Here is a 17,097-nt window from a genome sequence, read left to right as displayed (position 1 = left end):
TTCATGCCACTTTTACCTGTGTAGAGTTCTTGTGGGGTGTGGTGGAGACCCAGTAAGTAGTTAATCATGGTGGACTTGCCTACACTCCAGGGTCCCAGGAACAGAACCATAGGTTTGGAGGAAATTTCAGCATCTGAAAATCAAATAGAAGCATGAGCACAGCATATAAATTCACTACTACTTTTTACCACATTGGGCGACACCAATTTACTTGATTTTGAGTATTTACCTGTTCTTTGTTTGTTTTTGTTGTTGTTGTTTTTTTTAAATTATTTACAGAAAGTAGTTGTTGTTTGCTAGGCCACATTCAAAATAAGACAATATGATCTGAAAACAATGCAATGAATTATGCTGTTTTTTTTTTATCAGTTCCATACCATGAGGAAATGACTGAGCGTTATTACAAGTTTCTCAGTAGTATTACAAAACGCATTAACAAAAAGAATCACTTTAAATAACTGCAGTTTATCCGAATGATCCACATGTAATTGCTTCAGCTTGACCTTTAAGTGTAAACAAAATGTACTTTCTCTAAGCCTGTACTCCAATCACATAATAAGCCACTAAGACATTTATTTTTGGGTTACAGAAGCAATAGCTGCACCCCAGAGAAAATCATTACATTGCATTATAGGATTTCCTAACAACAGACTCTGAATTCTATCAGGGCTTGTTAGAGTGCCAAGTACAATTGTATTGCTGCTGTAGTAGATAAGACCAAGAGCAGGTAAGAAATCAGGAGAGATTCACCTGAGACCTCATGCTGTCGAAGCTCCTTGTATTTATATGCCTGTTCCATAGGCTTAATGGCAGTGTGATAAATATTCTGCAGCTTCTTTAGGGTGGCTAGGGAGAGAGTGTGATAGAGAGGAGAAGTGGGAGAGCAAAAGAAATAAGAGTGTAAAGGAGAGTGGCGAGAAGGAGCCATACAGAGAAGTGTAATTTAGTGATTGTTAATCTGTCTCTGTGGTTGTGTGTGTGTTGTATATTGAAAATAGATATAAAGGAGTAGGATAAGGAAAGTAAAAAAAAAAACAAACAAAAAACAAAAAAAACTAGAGATTACAAAGGCATGAAGACAAGCACTGAAAAGAGGTTGTGTAAGATTAGCCATAGGTGTGGGTGGTCATTCTGAGCAAATGAACCCCGCAGGACAATAATAATGTCTTAATAGAGCCGTACAGCTTTCTGAGTCTGATTAATTACACACACACTTTTCACTGGCTCCGCCGCTTTTATTATTAAGAGGTGTGATTATTAGCACACTGTTATTGAGATGGTTTACTCCCTGGAGAGATTTCCATGATGAATGCACACAGATATGGTCCAGTCAGTGAACACACTCATATTAATCAAAGTTCAGCCTGCTGTGCTCTGCCAAATTCAACCAGTTTTTTAAACAAATATGGGAATAACGAAAGGACAAAACAATGAACAGTGCTGGGAATATTTTTTAACTCTCTGAATGGCTAAGTGTTTTGTGTGGTATACTCATTGGAGATTATTCATTATCATTTATCAAAATACTTCTGACTGTAAAATATGGATACACAGATTTTACTGGTGGTTTGATTATTCAGAGCAAATTTATTATCCAATATGAATAGTAGTTTTATGTTCTGCACTGTCTACATTTAAAATGTTGTTTGTTTTTTATTGTAAAATTTGTACAGTGGTGCCTATGTCAACTGTAGTTAAGTAGGAATGGTTACCCTTGGTGAATTACCCAAATATATAGACATTATATATTGAATTATGAGAGTGAGTGTTTGTGATTTGTCCAACCTGTAAACTTCTCAGATGGCTCAGTTACGGTGAGACGCAGTGTGTCATCAATGTGAGACCGGTCCCTCTCCTTAGGGCCCTCTGATGATGTCTTCTTTGCTGCCAAAGAAATAGAGTTTCCTGAATATTCAGAGTCAATGTCAGTCCATGCTCTGTTCACAAAAACACCATATGACGACAAGTATGAGGACACATAAAGGGTATCAATAGGAGGACGGATCACATTTGCTGAATAACAGCTTCCCTTCTGAGAAGTTTCTGAGATTTCTATGAATATTGTATGACTTTCAGATGGCTTGCTAGTTGAAGGTACATTTTCAGTATTAAATCTTTGCTACTAATAAGGCATTAAATAAATATGTTCATAGAAAGTACTTCTAAATAATCGATAATCGATATAATCGAATAATCAATAACTCAAGTGAAACTTCTGTTAAGCATTTTCAACCAACATAAAAAATTACTCACTACTGGAGAGCATGACTAGATTAATTTATACACATTATATACACAACATTCTTTTAATGAAATTGTAATTCATCACTTATTTTGTTCGTGATCATGAGGGTCTGAACAGTTGCGAGAAATAACCAGTCAAACTAGATATTCACACTCATGCGCTAGATCTGAAATTTTGGTTCGCATTTCAAAAAGATCATGTAGCAGCAGGCCTGGGAACATGTCATTATCAGTGGCCATGGGTGCCCTGGGTCTTAGGGGCTATTTCTGGTGGGGTTATTTCTACAGTATGGTTATTTGTGGGGCACCTTTGCCTGGGGTGTCAGGTTCTAGAGGACGGACAGCAGCAACAACACTCTCCTACAGCCCCCCCCCCCCCCCCCATACACACACAAGTTCTATGCGTGCTAAGCAGTTGTAGTACTTAGATATGTGAAATTCAAGCTTTAAGCCGTTCTACAGACATTGCAGTTTAAATGATGTATGTTCAACAAAGGAGGGGACAAAAACTCAATAAATGGTCTTTATTCTGGAAAAAATATAAGATCTCCACAAACCAAATGAAAGACTTATATCTGAATATTGTTCTCTTACACTAAATGATAAAGGTGGTATCTAAAAGAATGTACTCTTAGCTTTGAAATTTTTTGTAGTTTAGAGCCCACTTAAAAAATGATGATTCAGCAAGGGTTCTTCAGTAAAGAAAAATTTTCTGTATAGAACCCAGAACACTTGAAGAACCTTTTGCATGATCAACTACAATTGTGTTCTTTGCATCATGAAGCTTGACAATGTAACAATGCGCTATAGAACCCCTCTCTAAAAGATGCTATAGAACCACCTATAAAATATTCTTCATCAATATGAAGAGCCCCTTCATGATGAAAAGTTCCCCTTAAGTAAATGTTCTAAAGGTTCCGTGTGTTCAGGGTTCTATATAGAAATATCATTTTTAGGAGAGAACAGTTAGTCACTTGGGGCATATTTTTGCATCCCGCCTTGCGCCCAATGATTCCAGGGAGGCTCTGGACCCACCGCGACCCTGAAATGGATAAGCGGTTACAGATAATGAATGAATGAACTATATGCTTCCCAGACATGGGAAGTACATTCAGGCTCCTGCAGACGGCATTGCATCAGCATGATCAGGCTATACACCTGCAGGGTGTGTGACAGATTCATAGATTGAGAAGAGTTGGTACAGTGCTGTGAATGTCTTGTTAATAGCTGGCAAAAAGGCATTTGAATATGCCAAAGGCCAAAGTGTGAACAAAGTAGCGGATTTTGCAAGTGTCTTGAAGCGTACAGTCATATGGGTCAATAAGCAGTGGCAAATCCCAGTCCACCGTCATCAGAATGGTGTCCAAAATACGAAACTGACAGACAAGGACCAGCAGCATGTAAACAAAATTGCTTCACTTCCATTCAAGACTTGCTTCTGGAAGTCAATGAATGTACTTCACAGCCAATGTCTGAAAGAATACTCCATGAACAAAAGGAGCAAAGTGGTACACAAGAGGCCTTTGCTCACGTGTTCACAAATTTGTCCACTTACTGTGGGTGAAGAGACACATAAATTGGACTGTCCTTGACTGGATAGATGTTATCTGGTCAGATGAATCTCATTTCTGACTGTATGTAAATGATGGTAGGAGTAGGAGTTAGTTCACTGTAGACCTCAGGAAGCCTCGAAAGACAACTGTGTGCAAGGTGTGGCTCAAGCTGGAGGAGGCTCTGTGAAGTTCTGGGTTGCTTTAACAACAGGGAAATGGTTGAAGTGGCTGTCAGTTTGAACCAAATTTGCCATTTGCTTATCATCTCACCCAGGAATGTAAAATTCATATCCTTATTTTATTCTTAGCCCTATTACTTGTGTTCACAGGGCTGCAAAAATGACTGACTGGCATGATGAGCCCGATTTGAATCCTGTTGAAAATCTGTGAGTCTACCTGAAATAACAAGTAAAACTCCAGAGAAGGCATCCACGAAATCTGGCTAAACTGCACAATTCTATGATGAAAATGTGGCCAAACTAACAGAAACTTATCTAGTTCATGCTGAACCTAATCACATCTGATATTATTGTTCAGGGAGGAATTACACTTGATTAGGCATGTTTCACTCACAGGTGTCTAATATTTTTTGTCTGGTGAGCTAATTTACAGCTTCTATTGATGGGTTTGCAGTTGTGAATCTTTTATTTATTTAAATGTTTAAAGCCAACAAAATCGCTGTAAAAATATGGAAGTTCATGAGAGATTTGTGATTTCTCTCACTATAATCATATTGTGGTTGTGTGCGTTACCTTTTGCTGAGCTTTTTGGTGTTGGCTTATTTGTAGATTTGTCCTTTGACTTGGCTTTTTGATCCTCACCCGCAAGAGGGTTGGACTCATCTACAGGGGCAGCTTCTGCCATCACATTTCCAATGTTACTGCTGCTCTCTGCAGTCTCTGCGGCTACTCCTTCAATCCCAAAAACTTGATGCTCCTCTTCTGGTACTTGTTCTTCCAAATCTTCTATCTCTGTTTCTCCTGTCTTCTCTACAACTTCCTCTGTGACTTCAGATTCCTCTCTAACTTCAGGTTCTTCTCCAGGGGTCGGTACTTCTGCTTCCTCTTTTACCACTTCTTGAACACTTTCCTCTTCCACATCTTGACCTTTTACAAATGCTTCCACTACTGCATTCACATCAACCATTACCTCTTCAAATGTTGCATCCAGTTTCTCGTTACCCTGTTGCTCGTCCTGCTCTTCTGTGTCTAATACCTGCTCATGGTTTTCTTCCACCTGGCCTAACTGCTCTTCACTTAGCACTTGAGCAGCTTCATCTGAAGTGATCTCCTCTTCATCCTCCTCCTCCTCACTAGTTATAGATTCCCCTGTGGAGGGTGAGTCCAAGTGTTGGCTGGAAGTGCAAGGCTGACAGACAGTTCGCTCAGGTGCAGGCGTGTCATTGGAGGAACTCTGGGTAATCTCTTTTGTGCCATCACAGCACAGGTGATTGCCTTCCTTCTGCACTTGCAGCTTTGTACGAAGTAGGGGTTCATTTTCAGGCACCTCGCTCACCAAATCTGGAAACATAGTAGGTAAAGGTAATGAATGTTGTTAAATAAAAAAAATTACACTTATATAGCACCTTTCTAGAAACCTAAGAACACTTTACAATCAACATCGCACAGAACACCATTCCATTCAAAATTCAATACACCCATACACACACACACACACACACTGGCGATACGTGGCAGCCAAATGCGCACAGCATACTCTCAACCAGGAAAGACTTGAAGGACTGCATCCGGCACTAGGGTTTCGCCTAGGATAGAGAGCCATTCCATGTCTGAGCACACACACATTCATTCATACACATACAGACCTTCATTCACTCACACACCAGGACAGTTATTAGAGAAGCCAATTCACCTAACCTCCATGTTTTTGGACTGTGGGAGGAAACCGGAGACCCTGGATGAAACCCAAGCAGACACAGGAAGTACATTCACCCAGATATATGGTTTCATGTTAAATCATAAACCACAAACCACAAAGCACAAATTATGAATAATTAATTAATGTTATTGTGTTTAGCTTTGATAAACACTGGAATACACTTGTTCTACCATTTTGCATTTATAATGATAGAACAAGTGTTATCCAGTTACCCTACTCTTGCAACCCCAGTCTAATCTCTTATATTGTATTTTTTAATCTACTTTACTTAATATAACTGGGTCATAGTCTGAATTGTAGCCCACCGCATCCTGGTGTCTAAGCAAGTTAAGTGCAGGAAGGAGATGAGGGTAATGGAAAAGAGACAATGTCAAATCTTTCACTCTATTACCATCACCAGACCACTGGCATTGTGTCAGTGATGTCTCAGTATCTGTTTCAAATCAAAATAGACAGCCAGTACCCAGGCCAGAACAAGTTTGTCTCATGACATAACATGGAGTGAACCAAATGAATACAAAACGCTGGAAGTATATGCTCGAAGTTGTCAATATTGTGCTGAACAGAGTTCACATTTGATTTAACAATGGATGTTGTAACAAAGTATGAACCAATAAATAAATAGAAAAAAATATGGCAGGTATGCAAAATGCAAAACAAATTAATAGTTCCGGTAGAGATCAACATTCAGAATGTAAACTGAACATAAATGCAATTCATTATGTCAGATTTGTTATTAAACATATAATAATGTTTAACATAATGTAATAAGTTAAATAGTTCAAACACTGCACGGCTAATTTCTGTAAGACCTAAAGCTTTTTAATGTGACAAACATGATACTGTGCACTGTCTAAATGCCATGACATATAGCAGAACTCCAGGGACCTGTGCAATGACCCTCTGTAGTGGACAGTGGAGAATAAGGCAGTGTGCGAGCACTCAATGTATGTCTGGATGACAGAGCTTGTTCTCCACTCTGTGACCAGCTCTTGTTTCATTTCATGGCTATAAAGGGATGCTTCTGCATAGTGACAGTCTACTTCTTGACTTCACCACATAGGCCATGAAGCTTTTTAGCTGACTCTGGGTGTGCTGTCTCCACAGGAGAACACACAGGCAGTTCTCGAGGTTCCCTACATCTGTCATATCACCTTTACAAAATAAAACCTATAGAGGTTTGCTATATAACCTAAATGTAATTGTCTACATAATCAACTATACTGCTTAAATTCTGAATTTAATCTGCAATTCTGACTTTGTAAAGGCTATTTTTCACCCCAAACAAGTATGTGTGCACAACAATGAACAACTTTCACCAAATTCAAATAAGAATAAATTGCCTCTCATACAATTGTGGTATGGATTGTCTGTTTCAATAAACAGAAATTGTCAATGAGTGAGAAATGATTCCAATAAAAATACAAATTGCTTCTGTTATCACATAATAACAGTGAATTAAATCATGTGATACTATCAATCTACAGAATGAAAAAGCTTTTCTTTAATTGGTAAATAAAAGTGCATTTACCTTTTTTATTTCATAATTTACACAACAGTGAACGAGGCATCAAATTTTCTCACAAGGTGTGTTCATTAATATCATTTAGCCTTGAAGTAAAATAAATATACAAATAAAGATTTCAATATAATCTAGGGCAACCTTGCATTCAGAAAGGTAAAATCTCCCATTTCTGGTACAGATGAAACTTGCATAAGGTCTACAAGATCAAAGCTTTTGACTGAAGGCGGACTTTTAATTGGTTTAATTGTACTTCCAATCATAGCTGCAGCTTATATGAAAAACAATGCAGTTTTTATTAGCAGAGGTGCTTTGATGTCGAACATGTATGCATGAGGTGACGGCCTGCATCAGTGATTCAGCTCCGATGATGAGCTTTGTCATGGGCCAAATGCCCTTGGTATGAATCAGATCCTGAAATAGCAGAAAGAGCTGGCTGCAAGTGAGAACAGCAAGTACTGCTCTTTTGTGTGTGTGTGTGTGTGTGTGTGTGTGTGTGTGTGTGTGCAAGGCATGAACTGGGCAGTAACCAATGCATGGTCTATTTCTTTTCACAGATTATCCACATTTAGGAATTTATACTAGTTTCAACTGTAGTTATGCTTTATAAAACGTTAACACAGCACTGAATGCATCATATTTTAGGATAAGATATTCAACAAAAAAAAAAGTAAAATGGTAAGTTGATCAAAACTACACCGGGAGCCTGAAATATTTGCACAATAAATGATCATATCCATAGGCAAACCATATATATATAGTGCTAATCAAGTGTAGAAGCCTATGCACGTAGCCATTAAAGATTTAGTCATACTCTCTTCCAGTCATGGAAAGTGTGCTGCAGTACCTTGAGGATCATTTTTTTTACAGTCCCAGCAAAACATCAGGTAATAATCAGATATAAGCTTAAAAACCACATCATTTTGGCTCACAACCTAGTTTTAAATGTAAACTTTATGTGCTAATGGCACTACAGAGGACCGCAGCAGAGGGCAGCACTGTGTCCTGAAGGTGAGAGAACTCCATCTCACCTCTGACATTTACACCATTTTACACCGTTTGTAAGATCCCTGACCTTGCTCTTTACTGGGGTTTGCTGCTTGAATTAAGTGTTCCTTCAACGTCTCTAATTGAATGGACAAGGCCTCACAGACATTTGGCCTAAGACAAGCATTTCTCTGACTTTCACACAAAAACTCTCACTCTCTTTCACCCCATCTCTTCCACTCTCTGTTGTCTGCACTCTTTATGCACATTTGTTGATACTAGTCTGTCACTGTTGGAGCCTCGATAACAATGAAAATACTACAATATGCACTGTTAAAATAATACTGGAGTAGCACAATTTTCATATTGGTCTATACATGCAGAGGTGTCAACTTCAGGTCCAGAACATAAAAACACTGCACAGAATTTTTAATTCAAAATCCCTTGACACATCTGAGGGTGGTTAGTATTTATTAGAGAATGGAGTCTATTGAAATGAAATCCTGGATTGGATTCTTTTTACCTTTTAATTTTACCAGTTCTGTACAGAAGGAAGTACTAATGAGCTAGCGCCTAATGTTCTGGGGAATATTCTCTTAGACATATGGGAATGAACTACATTACAGCAGGTTAAACCCAACAGAGTTGTGTGGCACTATGGAGTATGCTTCTTTTATATTAAATTACAGTTAATATGCTTTGGGAATGAGGGAGTCCTTCTTGAGACCTTTATGGAGGACCCTCTCTGACTGAAAGGTATGGTTTTACTTCAGAGACTGGGAGGGTTCCTTCACAGTGCAATAACTGTGTTTAAGTAAGACCAAGGGTGTGAGTGTGTTATGCAATTCCTTAAACTGCCTCATACACTATGTAGCGTTGTAAGTTATCCATTATAATATGGAAGTATACTCAGATTAGTTTTTTATTTCTGAGGATGCTCAGTGTCTGTAATTGTGGACTGAAATAAACAGAAAAGGCTCTGATTGATCTGGTCACCAGGATTTTTCAGCAGCTGTTTGCTGGAGGGTGTGTGTGGGGAAAGCCCCCCAATGCTAAAACAGGCCGTACTACAGCACAGTGGCTCCGTCTCCCTCTGTTCAAATCAAGGATATCCCTATATGGTCAACAGGACAAAAATAAGTGCTGATTAAGGCTGTGCCAAAGAGACAACAACTACAAGCACTGTGTGTATGTGTGTGTATGTGTGTTTGTCTGTTACTGTGAGCGTAAGAGGAAATTAATTATAGACATGAGAGGTTGCAGGTTAGAATGTATGCTGAATGATCTTGCAAACAGATTAATGTGGTTCTCAGGGGAATATGCTGTGAAAATGGTGGTCATACAGTTGGCAGTTGCAATACACTGTGTGGTCACATGATGAACAAGCCCAAACATCTCATATTCTAACTATAAAAACATACTAGAATGTACGGTTGGTACTTGGATAACATTTTGGATTCTCTGTGTCTGATAAATATAAAATATCTATAAAAATGATTCAAGTTCAAATAAAATAAATAAACAAATGAAATGAAATTAAAAGAATAAACCTTGTTCCAAGGTTTTTAACTAGAACAATGTGGCTCTGACAGCAAACCTGAGATGAATTTACTTTTCCGTGTAATATTAATGTAAAACTATTATTCAATATTCAATGTAGTATTAAAAATTATATTAATCATCAGCCCTGTATAGAATTGCATAATAGAGCAAATTAAATTTGTGAAAATAGCTAGAATACAATTTAACTTGCCTAACAAACTCAAAATGTACACTTTTGGAGGGAGAGAGAGAGAGAACAAGGTCAGACAAGGATAGCCTTCATAACCTGGTTGAAACACTTAGTACAGTGGCTTGTCCAACAGCTTCAAGGGGTTACACTGATCAAATTTGTTACTGTCAAAGAGGAATGGACGCTAAGCTATTAGGAAAATGCTACAGAGTAAATGTGCCCTCAAATGTACAATAATGCATTCAAGCTGAATTTTGTACCTTAAAAGTAGAATGCATTATTTTCCAATGTAAATATATGTCCCTTTTTAATAAGAATTTACCAAAAAAAAGTCTAGATTTGAGACAGGATAAATTGAAGCAATACAACTTAAAAACGTTAAATGGTATAACTATGCGACTCGAAAGTGTCCGTAGGTGTGAGTGTGTGAGTGAATGTGTGTGTGTCTGTGCTGCCCTGTGAAGGATTGGGGTCCCCTCCAGGGTGTATTCCCGCCTTGTGCCCGATGATTCCAGGTAGGCTCTGGACCCCCCGTGACCCTAAATTGGATAAGCAGTTACAGATAATGGATGGTATAACTATGCCCCTAACTAAAGGTCCTAAAGAACACAAATGATAGATAGTCATTTAATTCTGAGAGTGCAGATCAAAACAATTAAGGCACAGATCTATAAAAGCACTACCTTAAACTAAAATGCTCAGCACTACCAGGATGATGGCCCCTTCATATAAATACCTGCAAACCACTCTTTACAAGTGTTATATGTATTTAAAGTGTGAACTAGGGCTGACAATCTATTGTGTGTGTGTGTGTGGTGGTGGGGGGTGGGCATTTGAATAGATCTAGGTGGGTTCTGATTTCCCTAAAATGCTTAATTAAATAGATGTGACATAAGTAATTAGCCATGCATCAGAAACTTTTATCTCGAATGCACTTTTCTAGAAAAGTTTACAGAATCTAAATTATTTACAGCGTCCAAATCATTAAATTACAAAGCACCCTCGGAAGGAGATACTGAATGAAATTTTAAAATAAAATCACAAACAAATGACATTTTTGACAATAATAAAAAAAATGTTTTGTTAAATAGATTAATATCTGAAAATAGATTCAGATTCACTGTAAGGCATTCTTTCATTCATTCATTATCTGTAACCGCTTATCCAGTTCAGGGTTGCGGTGGGTCCAGAGCCTACCCGGAATCATTGGGCGCAAGGCGGAAATACACCCTGGAGGGGGTGCCAGTCCTTCACAGAGCAACACTCACACTTTTGAGTCGCCAATCCACCTAACAATGTGTGTTTTTGGATTGTGGGAGGAAACCAGAGCACCCGGAGAAAACCCACAGGGACACGGGGAGAAAACAAAAAGCTCCTCACAGACAGTCACACGGAGTGGGACTCAAACCCACAACCTCCAGGTTCCTGGAGCTGTGTGACTACGACACTACCTGCTGCACCACCATGCCACCCACACTGTAAGGCATATTAGTCCTCAAAATAAAAGTTTTTCACAATTTTACCATGATCAATGATCGCTTTTAGTGGATAAATAAAATTACTGGATAGGTTTCTCAAAAATGAACCATTTACCATTAGTCCACTCTGAATGACTGTTCAATCTTAAGTTAAACATAAACTGAAGGTTATTTGTTTTTGAATCACTTCTTATTGATGTCATCATACATACATGGTTAAACCTACATATGCTTTACAACAATTATAAGAAACAGCTACAAGGAGTCACATCATATTGCTGTGCAATTTAGCAATTTATTTTTAAAAGTGTTAAGACCTCCCCAGTCTCTATGTCTAATACATTTTCAGTACAATATTAGACATTAGGGGTGGGTGATATGGCCCTAAAATAATATCATGATATTTCATGGTATTTTGGTACCAATAACAATTTTCTTGGTGATATGAGCAAAATAAATGTTATATTACTATTAATTATATTAAATGAAATATATTAATGATATTAAAGAATTCTTGCATTTCTAACATAATACAATGTTTTTTGAACATCTGATATTCTGTAACCAAACCACCCCTACTGGATTGAAGTCTCTGCCTCAAAGCCACTTTCTACTGTACTTCACTGTGGCTAAATGACTCATGTAAAGAACATATGCCTTATTATGGGTAACTGCATGACTTCGTTATGTAAACAAGTCAGAATAGCTCTATTATCACAATATTGATTTTTTTTAATCATTTAAAAATTTCTGATGATATTATTGCGAATGATACGATATGGCACAACTTTGCATTTTATATAATAATAATAATAATAATAATAATAATAATAATAATAATACATTTTATTTATAATGCACTTTACATTTTAAGGAAGTCTCAAAGTGCTATATAAATGATATGCCTGAAATCCTCCTGCACTGGACTATGAAGCAGTTCAGCTAGAGTAATGGACTACCATTCAATACCTGATCCTAAACTAATCAACCATCAAAAGCAGCAGACCTTAAAAAGGCTCTCATAGATGAATGTTATCAGACCCACACAGCAATGTGTAATATGTCTAGAATAAAGCCTTCTCAAAAGAATGTATGCTGAAAATGCAGAAAACAAGAAAACCTTTCTACAGATATCCTTCAGCTTTCTATAAGCATTCTTCTGTTCCATCAAAAACAACTGATGCATATTAGTAACTGACAGCAGGAATCGATTGCTTGTTAAATTCATACACAAACTTGTACCTGTGGAGGCGAAGGCCAGCAGGCTGAGCAGACAGGAGAGCGGTAGCAGGAGCTGCATTTTGACTGCCAGGAGTGCCAAGCTTCTCTTGCAAGCTATATATACCCTACAGGAGGGGCATAGGGCAGTTATAATGAGGGGTAGGTTAGGACATAAGCAAGTCATTAGAAGTGCTGTTTGGACCAATCACTGAGCCTAAGAAAAGGCAAATAAAGAGCAATATTTATTTATTTTTTTTTACCTTTTTTAAGGGAAAAAGGTCACATCATTTTTTCCGTTATTGTTTATTTCACAACAGTGCTAATATTTAGCTAACCAGTTTTCCTAAATCGTCACTATGAATACAATTCTTGTATTACTTCTGGCAGTGGCAGATATCAGGTCTAGCAGATGACTTCCAAAAGAAGAGTAAAGACAACTGTTATTTGAGCTACCACAGGCAGAATTGACTGGGACTGACCTGTGTCAGGGATGTTGATGGGCTTTCAGTGAAGTACTTTCTGAATGCTCACAATAATACAGGGATCATAATTCAGAACATGCTGGCCATAGCTAAACATCATCCTTCACTGAACTGAAAAATTTGGAATCAAATGGAGACTTCCGCTAGTGAAAGAGGTTCATTCTACTCTGTGCGACCACCAGGTGGTGATATGTTGCACATATAAATGCGTATGCAAAAGATTAAGACATCAAAATATTGCTGATTTTCTATGTAAATACATGTAAAGAGGCCCATTACAGAAAACACTTATACATAGGCATTGTTACGATTTACTTCCTAAATACTACTATAATTAATAATAATAAAAATAAGTTGGATAGCAATATAGTTCTACATTGCATTAATGCAATGCACAACCACAATAATAATAATAATAATAATAATAATAATAATAATAATAATAATAATAATGATAGCCCTGTGAAGGACTGGTGCACCCTCCAAGTGTGTTGTTGGTCTGCACCCAGTGATTCAGGCTCCGGACCCAACGCGATCTTCAACACACACACACACACACATATATCCTACATTTATCAAAAAAAAAATGCCATATTGAATGGTTTCTCTGTTTTTCCACTTTAAAAGATTCAGATATCTTTTGTCATGAACGTATCACTTTCACCTAAATATAGTTTAGGCTTCCTTATCTAAAACAGAGGCCTTGGATTTGTTAAAATTGAATGAGCATGTATGTTTAGAATCTGTGGATATATGGTGGTTTTGTGTAATCCACCAACACCATCAGCAACCATCAAACTATCAGCAGCACTGCAGCTCCAGAGGGTGGCCTAAGGCTGAAACAACATCTGATAAACTAATGAAACCTAATAAATTAAAGGATTCTTTTAAATGATGCAAGGAATTTATATTTTAAAACATGCAATATATATCCATCCATTATCTGTAACCGCTTATCCAATTAAGGGTCGCGGTGGGTCCAGAGCCTACCTGGAATCATTGGGCGCAAGGCAGGAATACACCCTGGAGGGGGCGCCAGTCCTTCACAGGGCAACACAGACACACACACACTCACTCACACCCTCGGACACTTGAGTCGCCAATCAACCTGCATCGTGTGTTTTTGGACTGTGGGAGGAAACTGGAGCACCCGGAGGAAACCCACGCGGACACGGGGGAGAACACACCAACTCCTCACAGACAGTCACCCGGAGCGAGAATCGAACCCACAACCTCCAGGCCACATACATAATACATATAAAGAACTAAAATACTGAATACATAATGTAAAGAGTTGATGTAACCATATACAACCCTCAACTATTTTAAAATGCAGTGATATAAAATTGTGTATAACATTTGTTAATATACACTGTATGTTCACGTCTTGGTATCTCTTATAACTAGTGGTTCTTTTATCTAGTGGTATCTCTTATAACAGGTCACCTTAAGTTCACCATGCTCAATGTCAAATGACTAGTGAATCTTTTATGGGATGATTTGGAGCATTGTTTTTGATCCACAAAAGATCATGCAATATCAATACCTGAACTCACGAATGCTATTTTGGCTGAATGGCATCAAATCTACATAAACCATTTCCAAAATCTAATCTAAAAGTTCCCAGAAAAGCAAAGAATGTTACTGCAGCAGAGGAATACATTAACTAATTTCATATGAAAATGTTAGATGGGATGCTGACTTTTTTCTGAGACGTAATGTATTTAATGACCGAAGTCACAGTTGTCTTACCCGCGTATAGGGAACTTAAACAGTAGCTGAGGTCTGGCTGACGCCCTCCTGCCGTTAACGTGTGCAACAGCATCGCCACATCTCACAGTCACGTGTTAGAGAGAAAGAGACAGAGAGAGAAAGAGCGCACATCTGGAGTCAAAAAACATTCCTCTCTCTCTCCCTCCCTCTCTCTCCTCCTCTTCCTCTCTTGCTTTCCATTAGAAGAAAGACGACTCCTCGGCAGGAGGACTGTTATAACGTTAAATCGTTAACGTTACAGTTGTATGACAGGCGTCGTGTCCACACGATGCTGCTGTATTTTTAACGTTTAACGATTAAATTTAAAGGTTTCACTGACTAAAAACTTTTAAAACCTTTTCACTTGAACCGTGGTCAAAGCGAAAAACTCGACAAGTTCAACCGAAGGCTACAACCGTAACTAACAGAAACGTGTGAAGAAACAGAAGAAAGAAGACAAGAAGAAGGTGAAGGAGAACAGCCTTTCCCCTTCTTTTTTGTAGTCTTTCATCGACACTGGAGTAGGTTTTTTCTGTGTAACGTAAAATACGGAGGAAAAGCCACTGACAGCACATTGTGGTCCAGGACACGGAGAAGCCCAGCGGTCACGTAGCCTGACGACCATCTTCTGTGGTAAATTACATTTAAATTTGACTTCGGACACATTGGAAACGCGCTCACAACGACATTTATCGCTTTGTGTATGTAATAAAACGTAATTTAGTATTACAGACATTTATTCAACGTACCAAAACCCGTTCTTCTGGATTTACATTGGAACCAGAACATGAGAGGCGACCGTTAAAATTACCCCAGGGAGAAAAAATACCGTATATATCTAGCATTATAAACGTTATTTTATTTTTCAAAGAACGACACTAAACTGAAAAATGACAATCCGTCGTCTTAAATGCGTAACATCACGTTATATATTAATGATAGTGGTTATATGTTTGGTTTATCGCTTAAAACCGTGTGGCGTAGACTCTGACGGAAAAAAGCTACAGGTGTAACGGTCAGTTAGAGCAAACGATTCATAAAAGAATCGATTCTTTGAGATAGGTTGTATGATAGAAATAAACAAATTGTTTCGTTCGACTTAATAATACGTGGGAACAACTTAATAATTTGTGGGACCGATATAATAATGTGTGGAAACTACCTAATAATCCATGAACTACTAAAGGCTAAACTACTAAAAAACTACAAAATGGAACTTAATAATTAAATATCTTTTTACCATGCTTTTCCCTTGTATTAATCGTTCCCACATCTTAAGTTGTTCTCACACCTTCATTTTAATAGGAAGGGATGTCATCTGGGCACTGTAATTGTACATTCATACCGATAAATTGATGGGGAATATTTGACAGGCTACAAACGTACAGTCTTTTGCATATATTTGTCTTTGTTCCAGTAACATGTATTACTGATTGTCTATGAGAAAAAGGATATAACATTTACAGGGAAAAACCTAAGCAATCAATAATTCTGCAAACTATATTGCAAAATGTCCATTAATTCACAGCATTTAACGCATTGTTAAAATACATTATAAAAATGTATAAAATACTAAAAAAAAAAAAAAAATATTTCCTTAAGATGTTTTTGTGAATCAGGCTTCAGGTTGGTAAGTGGAATAGAACAAATCCTTTGCTAATATGCTCAAATGTGGCATAATGATATTTATTGTCATAGCCTTAGGCCTGATGTTTTTAAAAATGTCAGGTTCCTAAGCTATTTAAAGCAGAATATGCTTTGGACCTTTTGCTGAGAGGTTGCTGATTTGATCCCTAGTGATACCTCTGCAATACAGGGCTGGGAGTCCTAAGAGAGCATAGTTGGCCTCATAGCCAGACTCTCTAAGAACAACCTACTACTGCAGGAAACGAAAGTTGACACACAAAAGGACCAATCACAAATTGGCATGACGTGTAGAAAGAGGTAATTCACGTTGAACCAGTACGAGCCATTACAAAACCATAAATGTGGAAGTGTGTATACATGGATATACAGAGAGTCAATCAGAATGCAACTAGCAGAATCCTGAACTTCAGGACATGTTTGTGCTCTGAACGTATCAGACTCTAAGTCAGCTTGTGGGTGGAGAGTCTGTGGCTGTGACCAGGTGGGGACAGGAAGCCAACACAGGCATCACACACACACACACACACATAATATTACCAAAACTATTTGCTCACCTACTTTCACATGCATATGAACTTGG

The 17,097-nt window shown here is 37.9% G+C and overlaps 2 protein-coding genes across 7 annotated transcripts in view; one reads left to right on the top strand and one right to left on the bottom strand.

Moving 5' to 3' along the window:
* The window catches only part of LOC136678870 (sarcalumenin-like), a 37,643-nt gene that overhangs the window by 4,080 nt on the left and 16,466 nt on the right, over positions 1–17,097 (bottom strand). The window contains exons 1-7 of one of the 4 annotated variants that reach the window (XM_066657038.1): positions 15,620–15,851; positions 14,871–14,951; positions 12,658–12,750; positions 4,550–5,317; positions 1,786–1,884; positions 751–846; positions 17–133 (exon numbers count right to left, since the gene is read on the bottom strand). In XM_066657038.1, the coding sequence (XP_066513135.1) occupies positions 17–133; positions 751–846; positions 1,786–1,884; positions 4,550–5,317; positions 12,658–12,750; positions 14,871–14,951; positions 15,620–15,659 (1,294 nt within the window). In that variant the 5' untranslated portion in view covers positions 15,660–15,851. Of the gene's footprint in view, positions 1–16; positions 134–750; positions 847–1,785; positions 1,885–4,549; positions 5,318–12,657; positions 12,762–14,193; positions 14,280–14,870; positions 14,952–15,619; positions 15,852–17,097 lie in introns of those variants that run through there. The other 3 variants (XM_066657039.1, XM_066657040.1, XM_066657041.1) reach the window with 3 other exon arrangements.
* The window catches only part of LOC136678871 (zinc finger protein GLIS2-like), a 30,651-nt gene continuing 28,543 nt past the window's right edge, over positions 14,990–17,097 (top strand). For all 3 annotated transcript variants that reach the window (XR_010796501.1, XM_066657043.1, XM_066657042.1), the window contains exon 1: positions 14,990–15,503. The gene's annotated coding sequence lies outside the window, so the exon portion shown is untranslated. The remainder of the gene's footprint in view (positions 15,504–17,097) is intronic.

Source organism: Hoplias malabaricus, chromosome Y (assembly GCF_029633855.1).
Source record: "Hoplias malabaricus isolate fHopMal1 chromosome Y, fHopMal1.hap1, whole genome shotgun sequence".
Taxonomy (NCBI): domain Eukaryota; kingdom Metazoa; phylum Chordata; class Actinopteri; order Characiformes; family Erythrinidae; genus Hoplias; species Hoplias malabaricus.
Note: the sequence above shows the minus strand (reverse complement) of the source record. Positions and strands in the feature narration are given on the sequence as shown.